Source organism: Oncorhynchus keta, chromosome 21, assembly GCF_023373465.1.
Source record: "Oncorhynchus keta strain PuntledgeMale-10-30-2019 chromosome 21, Oket_V2, whole genome shotgun sequence".
NCBI lineage: Eukaryota > Metazoa > Chordata > Actinopteri > Salmoniformes > Salmonidae > Oncorhynchus > Oncorhynchus keta.
This window is the reverse complement of record NC_068441.1, coordinates 31,968,440-31,990,037: the sequence shown is the minus strand read 5'-3', so window position 1 is coordinate 31,990,037 and position 21,598 is coordinate 31,968,440. Positions and strand designations below refer to the sequence as shown.

The following is a 21,598-nucleotide window of genomic DNA, read 5'->3' as shown; positions in this document are numbered from 1 at the left end:
CTAAACCGTAGTCTACTCTACACAACTTCCTCTAACCTACATCCCATACTCCCCACCTCTTCCTTTACTGACTGGTGCATGCGATACAAATTGCCTCCCCTTTACAACCAACTAGCCAGCTACTTTGAACAGTATTTTGCCACCCCCATTCTCAGAACCCTGGAACCCCCCACCAGTGTTCAAGACGTGGAGAGATTTTGCCTTCAGGTTAGGTCTGCCCACGGCTGGGCTAGCATCGTGGAAGTACAAGGACATCATGGCCTACACCCACTCCAAGGACACCATCGCGCGCCTAAGAGCCAGCTAAGCCTTGGACCCGCAACAGGTACGGTTAAATGTCAATCACCACAGTATCATGGATGGCTGTTCATGGTTGCCTCCCCACTAGCCAAAAGAGAACCATCGCACTCTCCCAGAAGCTTGGCTGATGCATAAAACCCACAAATTCAGACAAACAAAGAGTCTTCCATCCTATCATCTCTTCCCTCTGCTCAAACTTTCTCCAACCTATCTCCTGATTCTGCCTCCTCAACCCTCCTCTCCTCCCTTACTGCATCCTTTGACTCTCTATGTCCCCTATCCTCCAGGCCGGCTCGGTCCTCCCCTCCCGCTCGACGACTCATTGCGAGCTCACAGAACAGGGCTCCGGGCAGCCGAGCGGAAATGGAGGAAAACTCGCCTCCCTGCGGACCTGGCATCCTTTCACTCCCTCCTCTCTACATTTTCCTCCTCTGTCTCTGCTGCTAAAGCCACTTTCTACCATTCTAAATTCCAAGCATCTGCCTCTAACCCTAGGAAGCTCTTTGCCACCTTCTCCTCCCTCCTGAATCCTCCCCCCCCCCTCCTCCCTCTCTGCAGATGACTTCGTCAACCATTTTGAAAAGAAGGTCGATGACATCCGATCCTCGTTTGCTAAGTCAAACGACACCGCTGGTTCTGCTCACACTGCCCTACCCTATGCTCTGACCTCTTTCTCCCCTCTCTCTCCAGATTAAATCTCGCGTCTTGTGACGGCCGGCCGCCCAACAACCTGCCCGCTTGACCCTATCCCCTCCTCTCTTCTCCAGACCATTTCCGGAGACCTTCTCCCTTACCTCACCTCGCTCATCAACTCATCCCTGACCGCTGGCTACGTCCCTCCCGTCTTCAAGAGAGCGAGAGTTGCACCCCTTCTGAAAAACCCTCCGATGTCAACAACTACAGACCAGTATCCCTTCTCTCTTTTCTCTCCAAAACTCTTGAGCGTGCCGTCCTTGGCCAGCTCTACCGCTATCTCTCTCAGAATGACCTTCCTGATCCAAATCAGTCAGGTTTCAAGACTAGTCATTCAACTGAGACTGCTCTTCTCTGTATCACGGAGGCGCTCCTCACTGCTAAAGCTAACTCTCTCTCCTCTGCTCTCATCCTTCTAGACCTATCGGCTGCCTTCGATACTGTGAACCATCAGATCCTCCTCTCCACCCTCTCCGAGTTGGGCATCTCCGGCGCGGCCCACGCTTGGATTGCGTCCTACCTGACAGGTCGCTCCTACCAGGTGGCGTGGCGAGAATCTGTCTCCTCACCACGCGCTCTCACCACTGGTGTCCCCCAGGGCTCTGTTCTAGGCCCTCTCTTATTCTCGCTATACACCAAGTCACTTGGCTCTGTCATAACCTCACATGGTCTCTCCTATCATTGCTATGCAGACGACACACAATTAATCTTCTCCTTTCCCCCTTCTGATGACCAGGTGGCGAATCGCATCTCTGCATGTCTGGCAGACATATCAGTGTGGATGACGGATCACCACCTCAAGCTGAACCTCAGCAAGACGGAGCTCCTCTTCCTCCCGGGGAAGGACTGCCCGTTCCATGATCTCGCCATCACGGTTGACAACTCCATTGTGTCCTCCTCCCAGAGCGCTAAGAACCTTGGCGTGATCCTGGACAACACCCTGACGTTCTCAACTAACATCAAGGCGGTGTCCCGTTCCTGTAGGTTCATGCTCTACAACATCCGCAGAGTACGACCCTGCCTCACACAGGAAGCGGCGCAGGTCCTAATCCAGGCACTTGTCATCTCCCGTCTTGATTACTGCAACTCGCTGTTGGCTGGGCTCCCTGCCTGTGCCATTAAACCCCTACAACTCATCCAGAACACCGCAGCCCGTCTGGTGTTCAACCTTCCCAAGTTCTCTCACGTCACCCCGCTCCTCCGCTCTCTCCACTGGCTTCCAGTTGAAGCTCGCATCCGCTACAAGACCATGGTGCTCGCCTACGGAGCTGTGAGGGGAACGGCACCTCAGTACCTCCAGGCTCTGATCAGGCCCTACACCCAAACAAGGGCACTGCGTTCATCCACCTCTGGCCTGCTCGCCTCCCTACCACTGAGGAAGTACAGTTCCCGCTCAGCCCAGTCAAAACTGTTTGCTGCTCTGGCCCCCAATGGTGGAACAAACTCCCTCACGACGCCAGGACAGCGGAGTCAATCACCACCTTCCGGAGACACCTGAAACCCCACCTCTTCAAGGAATACCTAGGATAGGGTAAGTAAGGGTAAGTAATCCTTCTCACCCCCCAACAAGATTTAGATGCAAGTGGCTGTTCCACTGGTTGTCATAAGGTGTATGCACCAATTTGTAAGTCGCTCTGGATAAGAGCGTCTGCTAAATGACTTAAATGTAAATGTAAATGTAAATGGGATTGAGATCCGGGCTCTTCTCTGGCCATGGCAGAACACTGACATTCCTGTCTTGCAGGAAATCACGCTCAGAACGAGCAGTATGTCAGGTGGCATTGTCATGTCAGGATGAGCCTGCAGGAAGGGGACCACATGAGGGAGGAGTATGCCTTCCCTGTAACGCACAGCGTTGAGATTGCCTGCAATGACAACAAGCTCAGTCCGATGATGCTGTGACACACCGCCCCAGACCATGATGGACCCTCCACCTCCAAATCGATCCCACTCCATAGTACAGGCCTTGGTGTAACGCTCATTCTTTCGACGATAACCGAGAATCCTACCCACCACCCCTGGTGATACGAAATCGCGACTCGTCAGTGAAGAGCACTTTTTTCCAGTCCTGTCTGGTTAAGCGACGGTGGGTTTGTGCCCATAGGCGATGTAGTAGTACACAAAGTTGTACGAGATCTTCAGTTTCTTGGTAATTTCTCGCATGAAATAGCCTTCATTTCCCAGAACAAGAATAGACTGACGAGTTTCAGAAGAAAGTGTTTTTGTTTCTGGCCATTTTGAGCCTGTAATCAAACCCACAAATGCTGATGCTCCAGATACTCAACTAGTCTAAAGAAGGCCAGTTGTATTGCTTCTTTAATCCGCACAAAAGTTTTCAGCTGTGCTAACATAATTGCCAAAGGGTTTTCTAATGATCAATTAGCCTTTTAAAATGATAAACTTGGATTAGCTAACATAACACAGGAGTGATGGTTGCTGATAATGGGCCTCTGTAGATATTCCATTTAAAAAAAATCAGCCATTTCCAGCTACAATAGTCATTTTCAACATTAATGTCTACACTGTATTTCTGATCAATTTGATGTTATTTAAAAGGACAAGACATGTGCTTTTCTTTCAAAAACAAGGACATTTCTACATGACCCCAAACTTTTAAACAGTAGTGTAAGTGTACAAGCATGTAAAATATGTCATTATCATGTAATTTTGCCCATTACATATCTTATTGAAATACTGTAGAATTCCATTAATTCCTTTGAGAGGACTGCTCCTTCTGGGAGTGCCATATGACCAACCGGTGGCTTCGAAGGCTCTCATTGGCCAATACATAGCATCAGCAATCCAGGGTTTATATACACCATTGGTTGATACCAGCAGCTGGAGCATGGCACACACCATTTGCTTGACTGTGGTTGAGTGGGCGTGTCCTGACTGTTTCATTCTTTTAGAATTTCAATATGATTGATTTAATTCATACCTAGCTCAGTTTAAATTCTCTCTTGCACTTTTAAAGATACAAATAACGTCAAAGCACTTATTTACATGGTTATTTATTGCATTAAGTTAACAATTACATAAAATGTTGAGATACTGAAAGCAATGTCATACAGTTTTAATAATGTATTAAGCAGGCAGGCACACCAGTTTCCAGACTATCACCAACAAACAATGATTTTGTGCCAACACAGTAAATATAAAGTAAATGGCCACGTTCGAGAGGATCAAAACCCTAATGAATAATAGGTAAATTGACCTGACTGACCTACAAATAAAATAACAAGATGTTATTTATGATGCAAAGTCATTTGGCAGTCACCTGCAATGTCAAACAAGCCCAAGATCTTGTCCCTTATGACTGACATTTTGGTCCGAGACACCTGAAAATAAAATATGAGAAATTGATTCTTCTGTTAATTCCACATTCAACTGGCAACAACCAATATTAAACATTTGACAGAAAGAATACAAGTAATTTACACAGTAATACCAATAGCATTCAAACATGAATTCTGATGTGAGTTTAATGGCCTGCCCTGTACCTCTCACGATATCCATCCTGTTCTTGCACTAGATGATTGGTTGAGGGGACATCAGGTCAAAATCTGAGAGATTCCTGGCAACCCAAACTCCAGCTGCAAAGAGTCCCAAGTTGACCAGAAGGTTCCTACAGAAACAGATCGATTAACAACGAATTCATATCATTATGTACAATTATTGGATCGTTATTGAATAATCCACTGGACATATTCATTAATTGAGTTACAAGTTGACTCAATGACAGTTCAGTTGTGTGTGTGTGGGGGGGGGGATTTGTTTTTAATCACAAAACCCTCCTAATTTCCAGATAATGTTATGCTAGCAACAGACTGCTGAGCGATTAGCTCAGGGCTGTTGATACCGGTATATCCAAGGGCAAAGCATGCGCATGTTTGGCAAAGAAGCTAGCTAGTTGGCTAGCTAGCTAGCTAACATGATACGTGAAACACGTTACATTTGAAATAGGAATGTTTAGCCATCTGGCCCATACCTTCTGAAATCATTTCTATCTGTAGCAAATCGACATGCGGTACTGATCCATTCCACGACACCATAACCCGGTGCCCCGATAGCCTTTTTCCCAGCTGCGCTCATCTTAAATGTTTAATGTGAGCGCTTGCCTTGATGCTAAATTATAGTTTTCCAATTTGGGGAAGAATTGACACGTAACACCATCACCGAAATACACCAGAGTCCATGCTATTCTGGATCGTTGGGACGTCCCTATCCCATTGAAGTCGACATTTCAAATGATTAAGGGCAAAGGTTAGGGAAGGATAAATTATGTTTAGGGTTGCGGTTAAGAACGCCCCAAGGATGTGAGATAGCAACAACAGGCCTAAAAAAACTACGGTCTCCGATAGTGACCACACTCAGGTTACTCATTTATATCTTTATCTATTCGTGTTGTTTTTAGCGTTGCATAACAGAACATGTCTGTAGCACGGTACCGTCGGTTCTTGAAACTCTGCGAAGAATGGCCACGGGACGAATCAAAGAAAGGCCGTGATTTAGGAACGTTTCTACGGCAGAGAGTAACACATGCCTTTCGTGAAGGTGAAAACACACAGGTAGCGGTAATCCACTTACAATGTCGCACGAGAACGTCAACCAATGTGGCTAGCTATATTTAGCTAGGATGATGGGGCATCCGTCCATATCGACCTTTCAGTTGCATGCAAAACAAACATGTTTAGCAATGTAAATCAAAGTATAGAGCTATAGTCAAGAGAGGTAATTGAGTTGTGGTGAGACACGACAATCATGCAGTTAGGGCAGCACCACAGGGGGGTGGTTCACTTACAAAAACAGACAATTAATTTGAAAACCATAACCCCCGCTACTGTTTAGTAAATTGACGACTGAGGATGAAAGGCAGCCTAACCTATGATCAACATGATGGGTTTAGACGTATTTTGAAACAATGCATTACTCCTTTGCAAAAACACTTATTTTGAAATTGCAGGACATTTTACAGATTAAGCCTCTAAATCTTAAAAACAATCCCATATAACAGTATCTGTATGTGGATAGTTTCTAGATTATATTGTATGAACCCCCTATGAACTGATCAGATTTTTCTTGACAGCTCTCTGATCCAGAGAAGTGTGATCAAATATATGAAAGCTTGGCCCGAATCAACACTAATGTATACCGAGAAAGAGTAAGTATTCACTTATACTGCATCCCCCCCCCCAAATTAAAATAAACATTTGCTCGAGCTGAAGAAGTCTATATCGGTCCGCTAATACAGGACTAGTAAAGGCCCAGTGCAATTTATTTTTAACTAAATGTATTTGAGTGTTGATCAGAATGTGTAATTTAAGTCTGTTAATTCTTTACAAAACCGTTAATCTCAAAGTATTTGTGGAATATAAAAGTACTTGCTTCATATGTTTTCCAGTTTCTTGAAATATTTAGCAAATTTCTATGTGAACTGAAAGGGTCTATTAATTTCTTCCATTTTAGTAGACACTCTTTTCCAGAGCAATTTACAGTAGTGAGTAGAGGTTGGTGGATTTATGATTTTTCAACACCGATACCGATTATTGGAGGACCCCCCCCCCCCAAAAACGATAACAATTAACCGGCCAATTTTTAAATAAAAATAAATGTTTATTTTATTTTTATTTGTAATAATGACAATTACAACAATACTGAATATTTTAACTTAATATGATACATCAATAAAAATCCATTTAGCCTCAAATAAATCATGAAACATGTTACATTTGGTTTAAATAATGCAAAAACAAAGTGTTGGAGAAGAAAGTAAAAGTGCAATATGTGCCATGTAAAAAAGCTAATGTTTAAGTTCCTTGCTCAGAACATATGAAAGCTGGTGGTTCCTTTTAACATGAGACTTCAAAATTCCAAGGTAATATTCGCAGGTTGTAGTTAACATAGTATTTATAGGACTATTTCTCTTTATACCATTTGTATTTCATATACCTTTGACTATTGGATGTTCTTATAGGCACTTTAGTATTGCCAGTGTAACAGTATAGCTTCCATCCCTCTCCTCGTCCCTAAATGGGCTTGAACCAGCAACACATCGACAACAGCCACCCTCGAAGCATCGTTACCCATCGCTACACAAAATCCGCGGCCCTTGCAGTGCAAGGGGAACAACTACTCCAAGTCTCAGAGCGAGTGATGTTTGAAACGCTATTAGCGCGGACCCCGCTAACTAGCTAGCCATTTCACATCGGTAACACCAGCCTAATCTCAGGAGTTGATAGGTTTGAAGTCATAAACAGCTCAATGCTTGAAGCATTGCGAAGAGCTGCTGGCAAAACTCACAAAAGTGCTGTTTGAATGAATGCTTACGAGCATGCAACTGCCTACCATCACTCACTCAGACTGCCCTATCAAATATCAAATCATAGACTTAATTATAACATAACGCACAGAAATACGAGCCTTTGGTCATTAATATGGTTGAATCCGGAAACTATCATTTCGAAAACAAAACGTTTATTATTTCAGTGAAATACGGAACCGTTCGGTATTTTATCTAACTGGTGGCATCCCTAAGTCTAAATATTGCTGTTACATTGTACAACCTTCAATGTTATGTCATAATTATGTAAAATTCTGGCAAATTAGTTCGCAACAAGCCAGGCGGCCCTAACCTGGATTTCTTTTAGCTAAATATGCAGGTTTTAAAATATATACTTCTGTGTATTGATTTTAAGAAAGGCATTGATGTTTATGGTTAGGTACACGTTGGAGCAACGACAGTCCTTTTTTGCGAATGCATCGATTATATGCAATGCAGGACATGCTAGATAAACTAGTAATATCATCAACCTTTTGTAGTTAGCTAGTGATTATGATTGATTGTTTTTTATACGATAAGTTTAATGCTAGCTAGCAACTTACCTTGGCTTCTTTTTTATTTTAATTTGACCCCTTTTTCTCCCCAATTTTCGTGGTATCCAATTGTTGTAGTAGCTACTATCTTGTCTCATCGCTACAACTCATGTACGGGCTCGGGAGAGACGAAGTTTGAAAGTCATGCGTCCTCCGATACACAACCCAACCAGCCGTACTGCTTCTTAACACAGCGCGCATCCAACCCGGAAGCCAGCCGCACCAATGTGTCGGAGGGTACACCGTGCACCTGGCAACCTTGGTTAGCGCGCACTGTGCCCGGCCCGCCACAGGAGTCGCTGGTGCGCGATGAGACAAGGACATCCCTACCGACCAAGCCCTCCCTAACCCGGATGATGCTAGGCCAATTGTGCGTCGCCCCACGGACCTCCCGGTCGCGGCCGGTTATGACAGAGCCTGGGCGCGAACCCAGGGACTCTGATGGCACAGCTGGCGCTGCAGTACATCGCCCTTAACCACTGCGCCTACCTTGGCTTCTTGCTGCATTCGCATAACAGGCAGGCTCTTTGTGGAGTTCAATGAGAGGCAGGTAGTTAGTGTTGGACTAGTTAACTGTAAAGTTGCAAGATTGAATCCCCGAGCGGACAAGGTAAAAATCTGTCGTTCTGCCCCTGAACAAGGCAGTTAACCCACCGCTCCTAGGGCGTCATTGAAAATAAGAATGTGTTCTTAACTGACTTGCCTAGTTAAATAAAGGTGTAAAAAAAAAAGAAAAAACGTCCAAATCAGTGTCCAAAAATACCGATTACCGATTGAAAACTTGAAATCGGCCCTAATTAATCGGCCATTTCGATTAATCGGTCAACCTCTAGTAGTGAGTGCATACATTTTCATACGTTTTCATTCTGGCAATCGGACCCACAATCCTAGCATTGTAAGCGCCATGCTCTACCAACTGAGCCACATCACAGACCACTTGACATCTCAATGTACTGAATTACTGTATTGTGCATTGTTTTTCTTCATGGAGATGGCAAGTCTATAGGTACAAACCTAGATGACCAACCTATGTACAATACAGTAATGTACATTTACATTGCGGTTTGTAAGGATGGTAAATTACTGCATAAAAAGTGGTTGTTTTCTTTGTTATTTGATCAAGACAAATATTTAATTTGATGGGGTGATTTGTGTCTTTGCCCATAACACCTTTTGATATAAATGTTTGAGGACAGGGGTTTGTTCTTTGTCATTCTAATGGTATCCAGAATCGCAGAGAAAGGGTCAGAGCAACAACACTTACAACACAACGACACTTACAATTCTAACTATTGAATCCTGCAAGATACTGTTATATACAACTACCTTTTTGGCCAAAGTGGAGATGCGGAAAACATTTTTTAGCCTGCGCTACAGACGTTTATATCGGTCCGCTAATACTAGTAAAGGCCCAGTGCAGTACTTTTTAATTTTATAAATATATTTTTTAATTCAGATTTTTCAGGGGGTGCTGCAGCACCCTACTATGGGAACATATCTTTCATATAGACAGAGTAAAGACATAGGCTGCCACCTGTGCTAATTAGCTATCTAGTGTGCTCTGAACACCTATGTGTAAGCTAACTGGAGAGGAAGTTCATCAACTGGAGCACAACATCTTTGCAAAACAGCTAGAGTAAATATATTTTTATTTTATTTGAAAGATTCTTTCTCGCTGACATGTACGATAAGAGGCATATCAGCACTTTTCGAAAACCATTTAGAAAGCGATGATTATTGACGTTTCTAAACGTTAAACAGAATGTGGGAATTGTAGTTTAACAGAGCCAAATGTGGGGGAATGTAATGGCTGAAAACCCTACATATGGAGAAGGGTTTTCAAGAGCTATAGTCCACAGCAATGATCATACACAGAGCGATGTCTGTTCATTACACGTGCATTTGATTGTTGCAGCAGCTATGAAAGATCTGGGAGAAAGCCAATTGATGAAGTTGTGTGTCAATGAGGGTTATCGTTGCCTCTAACTCCTGTAATATCTGTTCACAGTTCCCCCGCACAAGAGATACCAGTTTTACAGGTGTCACAGTGGAAGAATGTAGAATGATATTAGCAACAGGTATGGACACATAGTCCCAAGTACATCACATTCATTATTTATGCATACAGATACATTAGGGATGGGCAACTGGTGGCCTGCGCTTTTGTAGGCCCGCAGATCAATTCACAAGCAGTTTCTCTTATGTCAGTCACTTGCTAGGATTCCATCCAATTTGCGACAGATTTTCATGCGCATATATTCTTTATTCAGATTTTAGAATATTCACATTTTTCCACCAGTGGTCTTTCCACCAAACCGACCTCTTGCACGTCCAAATCAGTCCCTGATGATGTTATGTACACAAACTACTTTTTCGCTTAAGTTTTCATGTACTGAACAAAAATCTAAAGTTCAATGTGTTTCCATCACATTTGCAACTCTACTGACAGTTTTGTCACAAACTGTCTGTAGTAGCAAATGTGCCAACTCTGGTCACAGCACATGTGCACTAGCCATCAGCTTGCAGATACAGTGCCTGTAGGGTAGTCTACATAATGAGGTTATTATGAATGAGCAAGAATATATATATATTTTTCAAATGGCAGTCAAGCATCAATTGTCACCAGAATCAGACCCTCGATATTTGTTGGAAAAAAGCATCAAGATCATCGTGCACTTTCACCACCCAGTGAAGTTCATCATAAGTGATTTAATCTGTAGCCTGATAAACTACAAGGTTTCCCGAGTCATAGTGGGAGGGGCAACATGTTTACTTCTATATGATGGTTATTCCAGTGCCTTGCAAAAGTATTCATCACCTTGGTGTTTTTCCTATTTTGTTGCATTACAACCTGTAATTTAAATTATTTTTTTTATTTGGATTTAATATAATGGACATACACAAAATAGTTTAAATTGGTGAAGTGAAATGGAAAAAAAAACATAAATGGAAAAATATTAAAAATGGAAAAGTGGTGTATGCATATGTATTCACACCCTTTGCTATGAAGCCTCTAAATAAGATCTAGTGCAAACAATTACCGTCAGAAGGCACATAATTAGTTCGATTTCACACAGGTGGACTTTATTTAAGTGTCACATGATCTGTCACGTCATCTCTGTGTATATATACACCTGTTCTGAAAGGCCCCAGAGTCTGCAACACCACTAAGCAAGTGGCACCAAGGAGCTCTCCAAACAGGTCAGGGACAAAGTTGTGGAGAAGTACCGATCAGGGTTGGGTTATAAAATAAATACCAGAAACTTTGAATATCCCATGGAGCACCATTAAATCCATTATTAAAAAATGTAAAGAATATGGCATCACAACAAACCTGCCAGGAGAGGGCCACCCACCAAAACTCACGGACCAGGCAAGGAGGCATTAATCAGAGAGGCAACAAAGAGACCAAAGATAACCCTGAAGGAGCTGCAAAGCTCCACAGTGGAGATTTGGAGTATCTGTCCATAGGACCACTTTAAGCCATACACTCCACAGAGCTAGGCTTTATGGGAGAGTGGCCAGAAAAAAGCCATTGCTTGAAGAGAAAAATAAGCAAACACGTTTGGTGTATGTGGGAGACTCCCCAAACATCTGGAAGAAGCTACTCTGGTCAGAGACTGAAATTGAGCTTTTTGGCCATCAAGGAAAATGCTATGTCTGGTGCAAACCCAACACCTCTCATCACCCTGAGAACACCATCCCCACAGTGAAGCATGGTGGTGGCAGTATCATGCTGTAGGGATATTTTTCATCGGCAGGGACTAGGAAACTGGTCAGAATTGAAGGAATGATGGATGGCGCTAAATACAGGGAAATTCTTGAGGGGAAACCTGTTTCAGTCTTCCAGAGATTTGAGACTGGGATGGAGATTCACCTTCCAGCAGGTCAATGACCATAAGCATACTGCTAAAGCAACACTTGAGTGGTTTAAGGGGAAACATTTAAATGTCTTGGAATGGCCTAGTCAAAGCCCAGACATCAATCCAATTGAGAATCTGTAGTATTGCTTAAAAGTTGCTGTACACCAGCAGAACCCATCTGACTAGAAGGAGCTGGAGCAGTTTTGCCTTGAAGAATGGGCAAAAATCCCAGTGACTAGATGTGCCAAGCTTATGGAGACATACTCCAAGAAACTTTCAGCTGTAATTGTTGCAAAAGGTGGCTCTACAAAATATTGACTTTGGGGGAGTGAATATTTATGCATGCTCAAGTTTTCAATTTTTTTGGTCTTATTTCTTGTTTGTTTCACAATAAAACATGATTTTGTATCTTCAAAGTGGTAGGCATGTTGTGTAAATCAAATGATACAATCCCCCCCAAAATCAATTTTAATTCCAGGTTGTAAGGCAACTAAATAGGAAAAATGCAAAGAGGGTGAATACTTTCGCAAGCCACTGTATATAAATATTTGCGCATGAAGCCGTTTCCACTGCCATTTCTCACACAATTAATTTTACCTACACAAAAAGATCCCGCCATGTTGAACGAACAAATGATCTATCTGATCGATTCCTGTTTCCATCCCTTCTGTCATTATTTGACTTTATACGGTATGACTTTACTTGCATAAAAACTGTGGATGGAATCGTGGTTTCTGACTCACTCAATTAGCTAACATTTTTAAGATTGGTAAGTTAGTCTAGCCAGCAATCTAAAGTTGTATTAGTCATAATCAAATTACCGACCAGGGCGTTGATTTTGTTAGTCACTCTCACTCAGATATCATATTCAAAACTGCAGACAAATTCTCCACCCTATGGCAAAAGTAGAATTGCAGGAAATTAACTATAAAAAAAATACCCCCACTGTGAAGAGGGGGGCCGCTAAAGTGATGCTAGGGCCAGCTGTGACTGCATGTGTGGGTATGGATAATTAGACCCGCAAGCCACTGCGGGTTCTCATGATGAGTTCAGATTTTGAGGCCCCCGTCACTGCCCATCCCTGAGCTAAATGAATATAACATAATTGGTCTAGTTTTGTTGCAATAAATTAACCAACCCAAATCAAAATGCTATTACATTTCAGGACATACATACTTCCCTATTTCTCTTCAATAATACCAGATCTTCTACTACATGACAAAGTATGTGAACACATGGTTGTCGAACATCTCATTCAGAAATCATGGACATTAATATGGAATTGGTCCCACTTTGCTGCTATAACAGCCTCCACTTTTCTGGGAAGGCTTTCCACTAGATGTTGGAACATCACTGCAGGGAATTGCTTCGGTTCAGCCAGAAAAGCATTAGTGAGATCGGGCGCTGATGTTGGACGATTAGGCCTGGCTCGCAGTCGGTGTTCCAATTCATCCCAAAGGTGTTCGATAAGGGTTGAGGTCAGGCCAGTTTTTCTTCCACACCGATCTCGAAGGGACAGCAGTGGAGAAGGTGGAAGATTTTAAGTTCCAGGGCATACACATCACAGACAAACTGAAATGGTCCACCCACACAGACAGTGTGTTGATCAACCTCAGGAGGCTGAAGAAATTTGGCTTGTCACCCTAAACCCCGGCAAACCTTTACAGATGCACAATCGAGAGCATCCTTTTGGGCTGTATCACAGCCTGGTACTGCCGTCACACTGCACAACAACAAGGCTCTCCAGAGGGTGGAGAGTAATATACTGTATTTTATACAATCTACTGCACCTTGCCTATGCCGCTCGGCCATCACTCATCCATATACTTATATGTACATGTTCTCATTCACCCCTTTAGATTTGTGTGTATTAGGTACCTTTTGAGGAATTGTTAGATTACTTGTTAAATATTACTGCACTGTCGGAACTAGAAGCACAAGCATTTTGCTACGCTTGCATTAACATCTGCTAACCATGTGTATGTGACATATAACATTTTATTTGATAAACCATTTCTTTATGAACCTCGCTTTGTGCATGGGGGCATTATCATGCTGAAACGGGAAAGGGCATTCTCCAAACTGTTGCCACAAAGTTGGAAGCACAGAGTTGTCTAGAATGTGATTGTATGCTGTAGCATTAAGATTTCCCTTCACTGGAACTAAGGGGCGTAGCCCGAAACATGAAATACAGCCCCAGACCATTGTTCCTCCTCCACCAAAGTTTACATTTGGCACTATGCATTGGGGCATGTAGTGCTCTCCTGGCATCCGCCAAACCCAGATTAGTCTGTCGGACTGCCAGATGGTGAAGCGTGATTCATCACTCCAGAGAACACGTTTTCACCTCTCCAGAGTCCAATGGCGGTGAGCTTTATACCACTCCAGTCGACGCTTGCGCATGGTGATCTTAGGCTTGTATGCTGCAGTTCGGCCATGGAAACCCATTTCATGAAGCTCCAGACGAACAGTTCTTGTGCTGATGTTGCTTGCAGGGGCAACTCGGTAGTGAGTGCTGCAACCAGGGACTACACTCTTCACTACATGCTTCAGCACTCTGCTGTCCCGATCGGTGAGCTTGTGTGGCCTACCACTTTGTGGCTGAGCCGTTGTTGCTCCTAGACGTTTCTACTTCACAATAACCACACTTACAGTTGACCAGGGCAGCTCTAGCAGGGCAGAAATTTTACATACTGACTTGTTTGAAAGGTGGCATCCTATGACGGTGCCACGTTGAATGTCACTAAGCTCTTCAGTAAGGCCATTCTACTGCCAATGTTTGTCTATGGAGATTGTATGGCTGTGTGCTCAATTTTAAACACCTGTCAGCAACGGATGTGGCTCAAATAGCTGAATCCACTAATTTGAAGGGGTGTCCACATACTTTTGTGTGTATATAGTGTATTAATGTTTCATGTCTGCTTCTGTCAGTCTTAGACACCTGAAGTGTTAATCTGACTCATACCACCATCTAGTGGACTTTGAGGATACCAACATGTTCAGAGAAGCTTTTTTCTACAAGAGGAGAAACAGACTGGCACTCTAGCCTGGAGGCCCTTTTGCAGTCTAGACACCTGCACTCTGTCAGCAGGAGGCTGGCACCCAGGCTAAAGGAACTCCACAGGGTGTTGTTCTGAACATGCATGGTTGGTTCTGATGTCTCTCTAACCCCTCATCTCTTCCACCTCAGGTAACATGCAGCAGATGGATGAGAAGAAGGGCTTGTGGAAAACTCTCACGGAACGATTTTCCACCAAACAAGATGTCACCCCTGAGAAGGCTCCTGAGAACAAGTAGCACTTCTGTATGTTTTCTTTCCCCTTCAGCCACTTTAGAAGTAACCAAATAAATAAGAATAATGTTTGATCTCGTCATTTTAGCAGGGCCATTGTAACATACAGAATAAATGACTGAGCACAGAAAGTCTGACTGAAATGTTTTTAAAGTGGCAATCAGCAGTAGAAAAAATAAAACGGACTCCCCTGTTCCAGTAAAAAGCTGAGGGATGGGGCTGCAGAACTGTAACTATTCTCAAATTCATAGACGGCACTATGGATGCAAGGACTGACCATTCATGATATCAAACTTATAGTTAACCTTGTTTTGAGGCTGTATAGTGTTTGTTTACAAAAATTGAGTAAGAGAAGCTCATATTTTAGGTTCTGGTAGGGTACAACAGGTGAACCAAGGTCATGAGGCATTTCAAAGTTATATTCTTCAAGATCTCAATATCAATTTATAAGTCCAAAAATGGATGTAGCAACTGATCAAATCAGTTTATTTGTCATGTGCGCTGAATAGAACAGGTGTAGATCATACAGTGAAATGCTTACTTACAGGCTCTAACCAATAGTGCAAAAAAGGTATTAGGTGAACAATAGGTGGGTAAAGAAATAAAAAAACAATAGTAAAAAGACAGGCTATATACAGTAGCGAGGCTATAAAAGTAGCAAGGCTACATACAGACACCGGTTAGTCAGGCTGATTTGAGTTAGTATGTACATGTAGATATGGTTAAAGTGAATATGCATATATGATGAACAGAGAGTAGCAGTGGCGTAAAAGGGGTTGACACCACCTGGTGTAGAGGTCCTGGATGGCAGGAAGCTTGGCCCCAGTGATGTACTGGTCCATACGCACTACCCTCTGTAGTGCCTTGCGGTCGGAGGCCGAGCAATTGCCGTACCGGGCAGTGATGCAACCAGTCAGGATGCTCTCGATGTTGCAGCTCTAGAACCTTTTGAGGATCTCAGGACCCATGCCAAATCTTTTTTAGTTTGCTCTTTTAAAAGGTTTAATGCAACAGTTTTTATTACAATATCAAATCATTTCTGGGTTACAGTAAGGTACCTTACTGTGATGGTTTTAAATTAAAATGGTGAAAGAACAATTTCTCAAGCAGGATGCTTTTGCTCTCCGAGTGGTCTGAGGGGTGAAAGGGAAAACTGTTCTTGGCAGAGCGGTTTGGAACTCCTTTCTTATTGGCCTCATTTGAACAAATCCACAGTATTATTCCAACCTCTGAGAATATGTATAAATAGACACAGGAAAGTCACTGACTGCTCTGGGCTTTTAAATGCTATTCAAACACAGCCTTTTACATGGAGCAGGCAATCTTCCATATAACAGACGTTGCTCAAATGCCCTAGCATTGGGTAGATTAACGTCTAGGTTGAGTTTAAGGTGATATGAGTTACAAGTAGTGCATATTATCAAATCAGACATGGGTTAATGTAAATATGTTCATTGGAAGAAAGCAAAGTAAACAAACCAGTGCAAAGAGAGCATAAGTTCAATCATAGAAATCAGTGTTTGCGGTGTAGCGGACATCTCATAAATTCAAGCATTCATCTTCAGGACAAGTAAAAAATATATTTTTAACAACAGTCAATACTAATTCAAATCTGATGTACTTAAGGCTTTGCTGGCATGTACTTTCCTTGTAATAAGAGTTGGCACAATAAATCAGTTCTCTGCAAAGCCATGGTAAGCTTCGACAGAAATATTGGAATACATTTAAGAGTAAAGATGGGGTTTCTGAAATCTTGCAAAAACTAAGCACCAATTTCTTCAATAGAGATTAGTTTATGGGATAAAAAATTATGTAAAAAAACAAAACGCAGTAGCATACGAATGGTGTAATTGTTTAGACCTTGGAGCTGTCAATACAAAGGCTATGCAATATAAAGAGTTTGATGACCGCATAGGAATGATGGTAATGTTTCTGGGGTAATATGGCAATTTCTAAACAATTGTTTTATTATCAATAACATTCTACAATGTAATGAATTAAGATCATATTACTGATGTTGAGCATTGTTGCCTCATACAATTGTAGGCACAACACATAGTATAGCCATTTTTTGAAAATGTGGTTTAGTGCAAAAAATATTTTAATATAAATGCAACCAGTAAGACCACATTTTGGTGCCAATATCAACTGACAGTTATTTCAACAGGAATAAAGATCTTTCAGAACCTGGGAGAAACCAAGTACAGCACAGCCTACTCCTCCTTTCCATCCTCATCTGGGTTCTCTCTCCAGATGCAGTAGTTGAGGGAGGTGGCCAAGCACAGCCATGCCAGGTAGGGTGTCAGGAGCAGGCTGGTAGTGCGATTGACCGGATACCAGGGTGCCATAGTGGCTCCAACAGCACCAGTCAGCATCACTATCTTGATGAGGGCCTGGGGGAGAGACAACACAAAATGGCTCATATGTCATGTCACACTCACTGTAGCAGAATGGAGGTGGTTTTTACAATGGACTGTGTCTATGGATCACCTATTGGGAAAATTATATTCAGAGAAAATTCTCATTGAGTGTACTGCTCTTTTTTTGTTTTTATTCATCAACTCCCCATTACCCCAAAACCTGAAGCCATGAGTCCACAACCTTTGCATTATCTTATCACCATTTTCAACTTGTGTGCACCAAAGAAGATGGGAGTCCAGGCCCAGTTGAGAGCCAGCTGCAACGCGTAGAGTCCCAAAGGTGCCACAGCATCCTCAGTGAACCCCCCACACTCCTTCCACACCAGGTAGGAGCTATACCTATCAGGGTGATCATCAACAATAAGATGCAAGTCAGTTCCATATTTCATGATCTGTTTAATAAAACAATTTCCAACAGATTCAGTTGGGAAACAAAATATATTTTCTAGAATCTATACTGAACAAAAATAAATGCAACAAGTAAAGTATTGGTCCCATGTTTCATGAGCTGAAATTAAAGAATCCAGAAATTAAAGAATCCAGAAATGTTCCATATGCACAAAAAAAGCATTTCTCCTTTGTCAATATAATCCATCCACCTGAGAAGTGTGGCATATCAAGAAGCTGATTAAACAGCATGATCATTACACAGGTGCAACTTGTACTGGGGACAATAAAAGGCCACTCTAAAATGTGCAGTTTTGTCAAAACACAATGCCACAGATGTCTCAAGTTTTGAGGGAGTGTGCAATTGGCATGCTGACTGCAGGAATGTCCACCAGAGCTGTTGCCAGAGAATTGAATGTTAATTTCTCTACCATATCGTTTTAGAGAATTTGGCAGTAAGTCCAACCAGCCTCACAACCGCAGACCAGATGTTACCATGCCAGCCTAGGACCTCCACATCCGGCTTCTTTACCTGCGGGATCGTCTGAGACCAGGCACCCGGACAGCTGATGTAACTCAGGAGTATTTCTGTCTGTAATTTAAAAAAAATGTGGGGAAAAACTAATTCTGATTGGTTGGGCCTGGCTCCCCAGTGGGTGTGCCCCTGCCCAATCATGTGAAATCCATAGATTACAGCCTAATGAATTTATTTCAATTGACTGATTTCCTGATTTGAACTGTAACTCAGTAAAGTTGTTGAAATTGTTGCGTTTATATTTTTGTTCAGTATAGATCGGTGTAGATTTACAGAACCATATTGGTTGACTTACAGTAATTACAATGTGATAACACAGAAGGGGCTTAGGTGATTGTTTTCAACCTAGCAGAGTATGTTGTCTGACACTCACTCTATGCCTGTGAAGAGGGTAGTCCACACTATAGGCAACGCAGAATTGGGTGGACGCCATGGCGGCTTGTTGAGAGTGGGGTACCAAGTCTTCACCTGCTTGCGTGTGATGTAACCTCCATAGAGCCCTCCTAGATGAGGAAGGGCAGTCAGGCAAAGCATTGGCAGCCACGAAATGTCTGGAGAAGCGAGGGAGCTGTTAATGATTAGTTCATTTTAAACTGGGTGGTTCTAACCCTGAATTTTGATTGGCTGACAGCCATGGTATATCAGGCCGTACACCGCGGGTATGACAAAACATATTTTTACTTCTGTAATTACATTGGTAACCAGTTTATAATAGCAATTGTTGAATAGTTCATAGCAAAAGGCACCTCAGGGGTTTGTGGTATATGGCCAATATATTACGGCTAAGGGCTGTATCCAGGCAGTCCGCGTTGCGTCATGTTATGAACAGCCACACCCCCTCGGGCCTTGTTGCTTAATTATATACTGGTTAAACCTGCTAATTATTATTCTGTAAAATGTACTAGACTTGCAAAATTAGGCTATAATTTGATGTCTATTATTGCAACTTCAAGGGAAACTTCAATATTGTTCAACTTCATAATTGGTTTGATGCCATTTCACATACTCTACATGGTGAAAAGTATGTGGACACCTGCTCGTCTAACATCTCATTCCAAAATCATGGGCATTAGTATGGAGTTGGTCCCCCCTTTGTTGCTAAAACAGCCTATACTCTTCTCGGAAGGCTTTCCACTGGATGTTAGAACATTGCTGTGGGGACTTGCTTACTACTATGTAAACTGGTATTCTCTGTATACCCGTCGCAAGACCCACTGGTTGATGCTTTGGGATCACTTCCCCCCATCTGAGATATCTACTGCAACCCTCATCCTCCACAAGTCACATTCTGTTAAAGGTCCCCAAAGGACACACATCCCTGGGTCGCTCGTCTTTTCAGTTCGCTGAAGCTAGCGACTGGAACGAGCTGCAACAAACAAACTGGACAGTTTTATCTACATTTCTTCATTCAAAGACTCATGGACACTCATACTGACAGTTGTGACTGCTTTGCCTGATGTTTTGTTGTCGACCTTCTTGCCCTTTGTGCTGTTGTCTGTGCCCAATAATGTTTGTACCATACAGTGAGGACCTAAAGGAGATGAAGAAGGAGTTATCTAAGACTGGCCAGGAGAAGGCCGTGCAGGAGAGTAAGGCCTCTCAGCGGCTCTCTAAGAGGGTCAACAGGATGATCAGTAGGATAGGCAAGATCATCACAGAGCTGGAGCAGGACAAGGTGGTCCTCGACGGACAGATGGACAGACCGTCCACTCCTCCTATTGGGTAAGAAATTAGCAGTGTCATCATAGAACCACTCTGTTCGATCAGACTGGAACAGGATATAGACGTCATGTGACCGGTGTTAACGTATCGTCAGGTAGCATTTGGTGCACTATTGTAAAGTGGCTGTTCCACTGGATGTCATAAGGTGAATGCACCAATTTGTAAGTCGCTCTGGATAAGAGCGTCTGCTAAATGACTTAAATGTAAATGTAAATGTAATGTTTTGTAATGCTACCATGTTGTGCTGCTGCCATGTTGTGTTGCTACCATGTTGTTGTCATGTGTTGCTACCATGCTGTGATGTCATGTGTTGCTGCCTTGCTACTGTCTTTTGTCTATCTTTATGTAGTGTTGTGATGTCTCTCTTGTCGAGATGTGCGTTTTGTCCTATATTTTTATTTTATTATTTTTAATCCCAGCCTCCGTCCCCGCAGGAGGCCTTTTGGTGGGCCATTATTGTAAATAAGAATTTGTTCTTAACTGACTTGCATAGTTTTTTTTTAAATAATTGAAAATTAGTGAGGTCGGGCACTGATGTTGGGTGATTAGGCCTGGCTTGCAATCGGCGTTCTAATTAATCCCAAAGGTGTTTGATGGGGTTGAGGTCAGGGCTCTGTGCAGGCCAGTCAAATTCTTCCACACCGATCTCGACAAACCATTTCTGTATGGATCTTGCTTTGTGCATTGTCATTGTCATGCTGAAACAGGAAAAGGCCTTCCCTAAACTGTTGCCACAAAGTTGGAAGCACAGAATCACCTAGAATGTTGTTTTATGCTGTAGCATTAAGATTTCCCTTCACTGGAACTAAGGGGCCTAACCCGAACCATGAAAAACAGACCCAGACCATTATTCCTCATCCACCAAACTTTACAGTTGGCACTATGCCTTCGGGCAGGCAGGTAGCGTTCTCTTGGCATCAGTCAAACCCAGATTCGTCCGTCGAACTGCCAGATGGTGAAGCGTGATTCATCACTCTAGAGAACGCGTTTTCAGAGTTCAATGGCGGCAAGCTTAACACCACTCCAGCCAACGCTTGACATTTCCCATGGTGATCTTAGGCTTGTGTGTGGCTGCTTGGCCATGGAAACCATGAACGTTTCCATTTCAATATAACAGCACTTACAGTTGACGGGGGCAGCTCTAGCAGGGCACAATCTGACTTGTTGGAAAGGTGGTATCCTATAATGGTGCCACGTTGAAAGTCACGGAGCTCTTCAGTACGGGCCATTCTACTGCCGATGTTTGTCTATGGAGATTGCATGGCTGTATGCTCGATTTTGTACACTTGTCAGCAACGGGTGTGGTTGAAAATGTCGGATCTAATTTGAAGGATTGTCCACATACTTTTAGTGTATGTTGATGTTGCGGTAGTGCTGAAGATCATGAATGTGACATTGAAAAATTGTTAAATTTCCCATTCAAAATTAGCCTACAATACTTCTAACCTGCCAAACAGCTGAACTTTAAATGGTATTATAAATTAACAAGATGAAATAATTACTTGTAGCCTAT

At 42.8% G+C, this 21,598-nt stretch overlaps 4 protein-coding genes across 5 annotated transcripts in view; 2 read left to right on the top strand and 2 right to left on the bottom strand.

Annotated features, from left to right (window-relative positions):
• Positions 1 to 3,988: 3,988 nt before the first annotated feature.
• On the bottom strand, positions 3,989 to 5,245 carry LOC118400473 (mitochondrial import receptor subunit TOM6 homolog). The gene is made up of 3 exons (XM_035797381.1): positions 4,982 to 5,245; positions 4,494 to 4,618; positions 3,989 to 4,331 (listed from the first exon to the last, which is right to left on the bottom strand). The coding sequence occupies exons 1-2, from the start codon at positions 5,083 to 5,085 to the stop codon at positions 4,522 to 4,524; spliced, it is 201 nt and encodes a 66-aa protein (XP_035653274.1). The 5' UTR covers positions 5,086 to 5,245; the 3' UTR covers positions 3,989 to 4,331; positions 4,494 to 4,521.
• Positions 5,246 to 5,338: 93 nt separating this feature from the next.
• LOC118400472 (ubiquinol-cytochrome-c reductase complex assembly factor 2-like) lies at positions 5,339 to 15,214 on the top strand. Of its 2 annotated transcripts, XM_035797378.2 has the most exons (4): positions 5,339 to 5,561; positions 6,080 to 6,154; positions 9,875 to 9,944; positions 14,920 to 15,204. In XM_035797378.2, the coding sequence occupies exons 1-4, from the start codon at positions 5,424 to 5,426 to the stop codon at positions 15,024 to 15,026; spliced, it is 390 nt and encodes a 129-aa protein (XP_035653271.1). In that variant the 5' UTR covers positions 5,339 to 5,423; the 3' UTR covers positions 15,027 to 15,204. The 2 variants fall into 2 exon arrangements, with proteins under 2 accessions (XP_035653271.1, XP_035653273.1); XM_035797380.2 differs by lacking the exon at positions 6,080 to 6,154 and having other exon boundaries at positions 14,920 to 15,214.
• A 1,758-nt stretch (positions 15,215 to 16,972) lies between these two features.
• On the bottom strand, positions 16,973 to 18,951 carry LOC118399896 (translocator protein-like; the record flags this gene model as incomplete). The annotated part of the gene is made up of 3 exons (XM_052474567.1): positions 16,973 to 17,414; positions 17,642 to 17,886; positions 18,744 to 18,951. Coding segments are annotated over 3 exons (633 nt in total), but the record flags the coding sequence as incomplete, so codon positions are not given.
• Positions 18,952 to 19,546: 595 nt separating this feature from the next.
• Positions 19,547 to 21,598, top strand: part of LOC118400471 (fibroblast growth factor receptor substrate 2-like) — a 57,618-nt gene continuing 55,566 nt past the window's right edge. Inside the window, exon 1 of the mRNA XM_052473708.1 lies at positions 19,547 to 20,085. The gene's annotated coding sequence lies outside the window, so the exon portion shown is untranslated. The remainder of the gene's footprint in view (positions 20,086 to 21,598) is intronic.

What these genes read in the sequence shown, in the direction of transcription:
- LOC118400473 (XM_035797381.1), bottom strand. Translation starts at nt 5,085, where the DNA reads ATGAGCGCAGCTGGGAAAAAGGCTATCGGGGCACCGGGTTATGGTGTC. An exon ending in GATAGAAATGATTTCAGAAG is followed by an intron (nt 4,619 to 4,981) that starts GTATGGGCCAGA and finishes CTGTTTCTGTAG; the next exon opens with GAACCTTCTGGTCAACTTGG.
- LOC118400472 (XM_035797378.2), top strand. Translation starts at nt 5,424, where the DNA reads ATGTCTGTAGCACGGTACCGTCGGTTCTTGAAACTCTGCGAAGAATGG. An exon ending in CTAATGTATACCGAGAAAGA is followed by an intron (nt 6,155 to 9,874) that starts GTAAGTATTCAC and finishes ATCTGTTCACAG; the next exon opens with TTCCCCCGCACAAGAGATAC. An exon ending in TAGAATGATATTAGCAACAG is followed by an intron (nt 9,945 to 14,919) that starts GTATGGACACAT and finishes CTTCCACCTCAG; the next exon opens with GTAACATGCAGCAGATGGAT.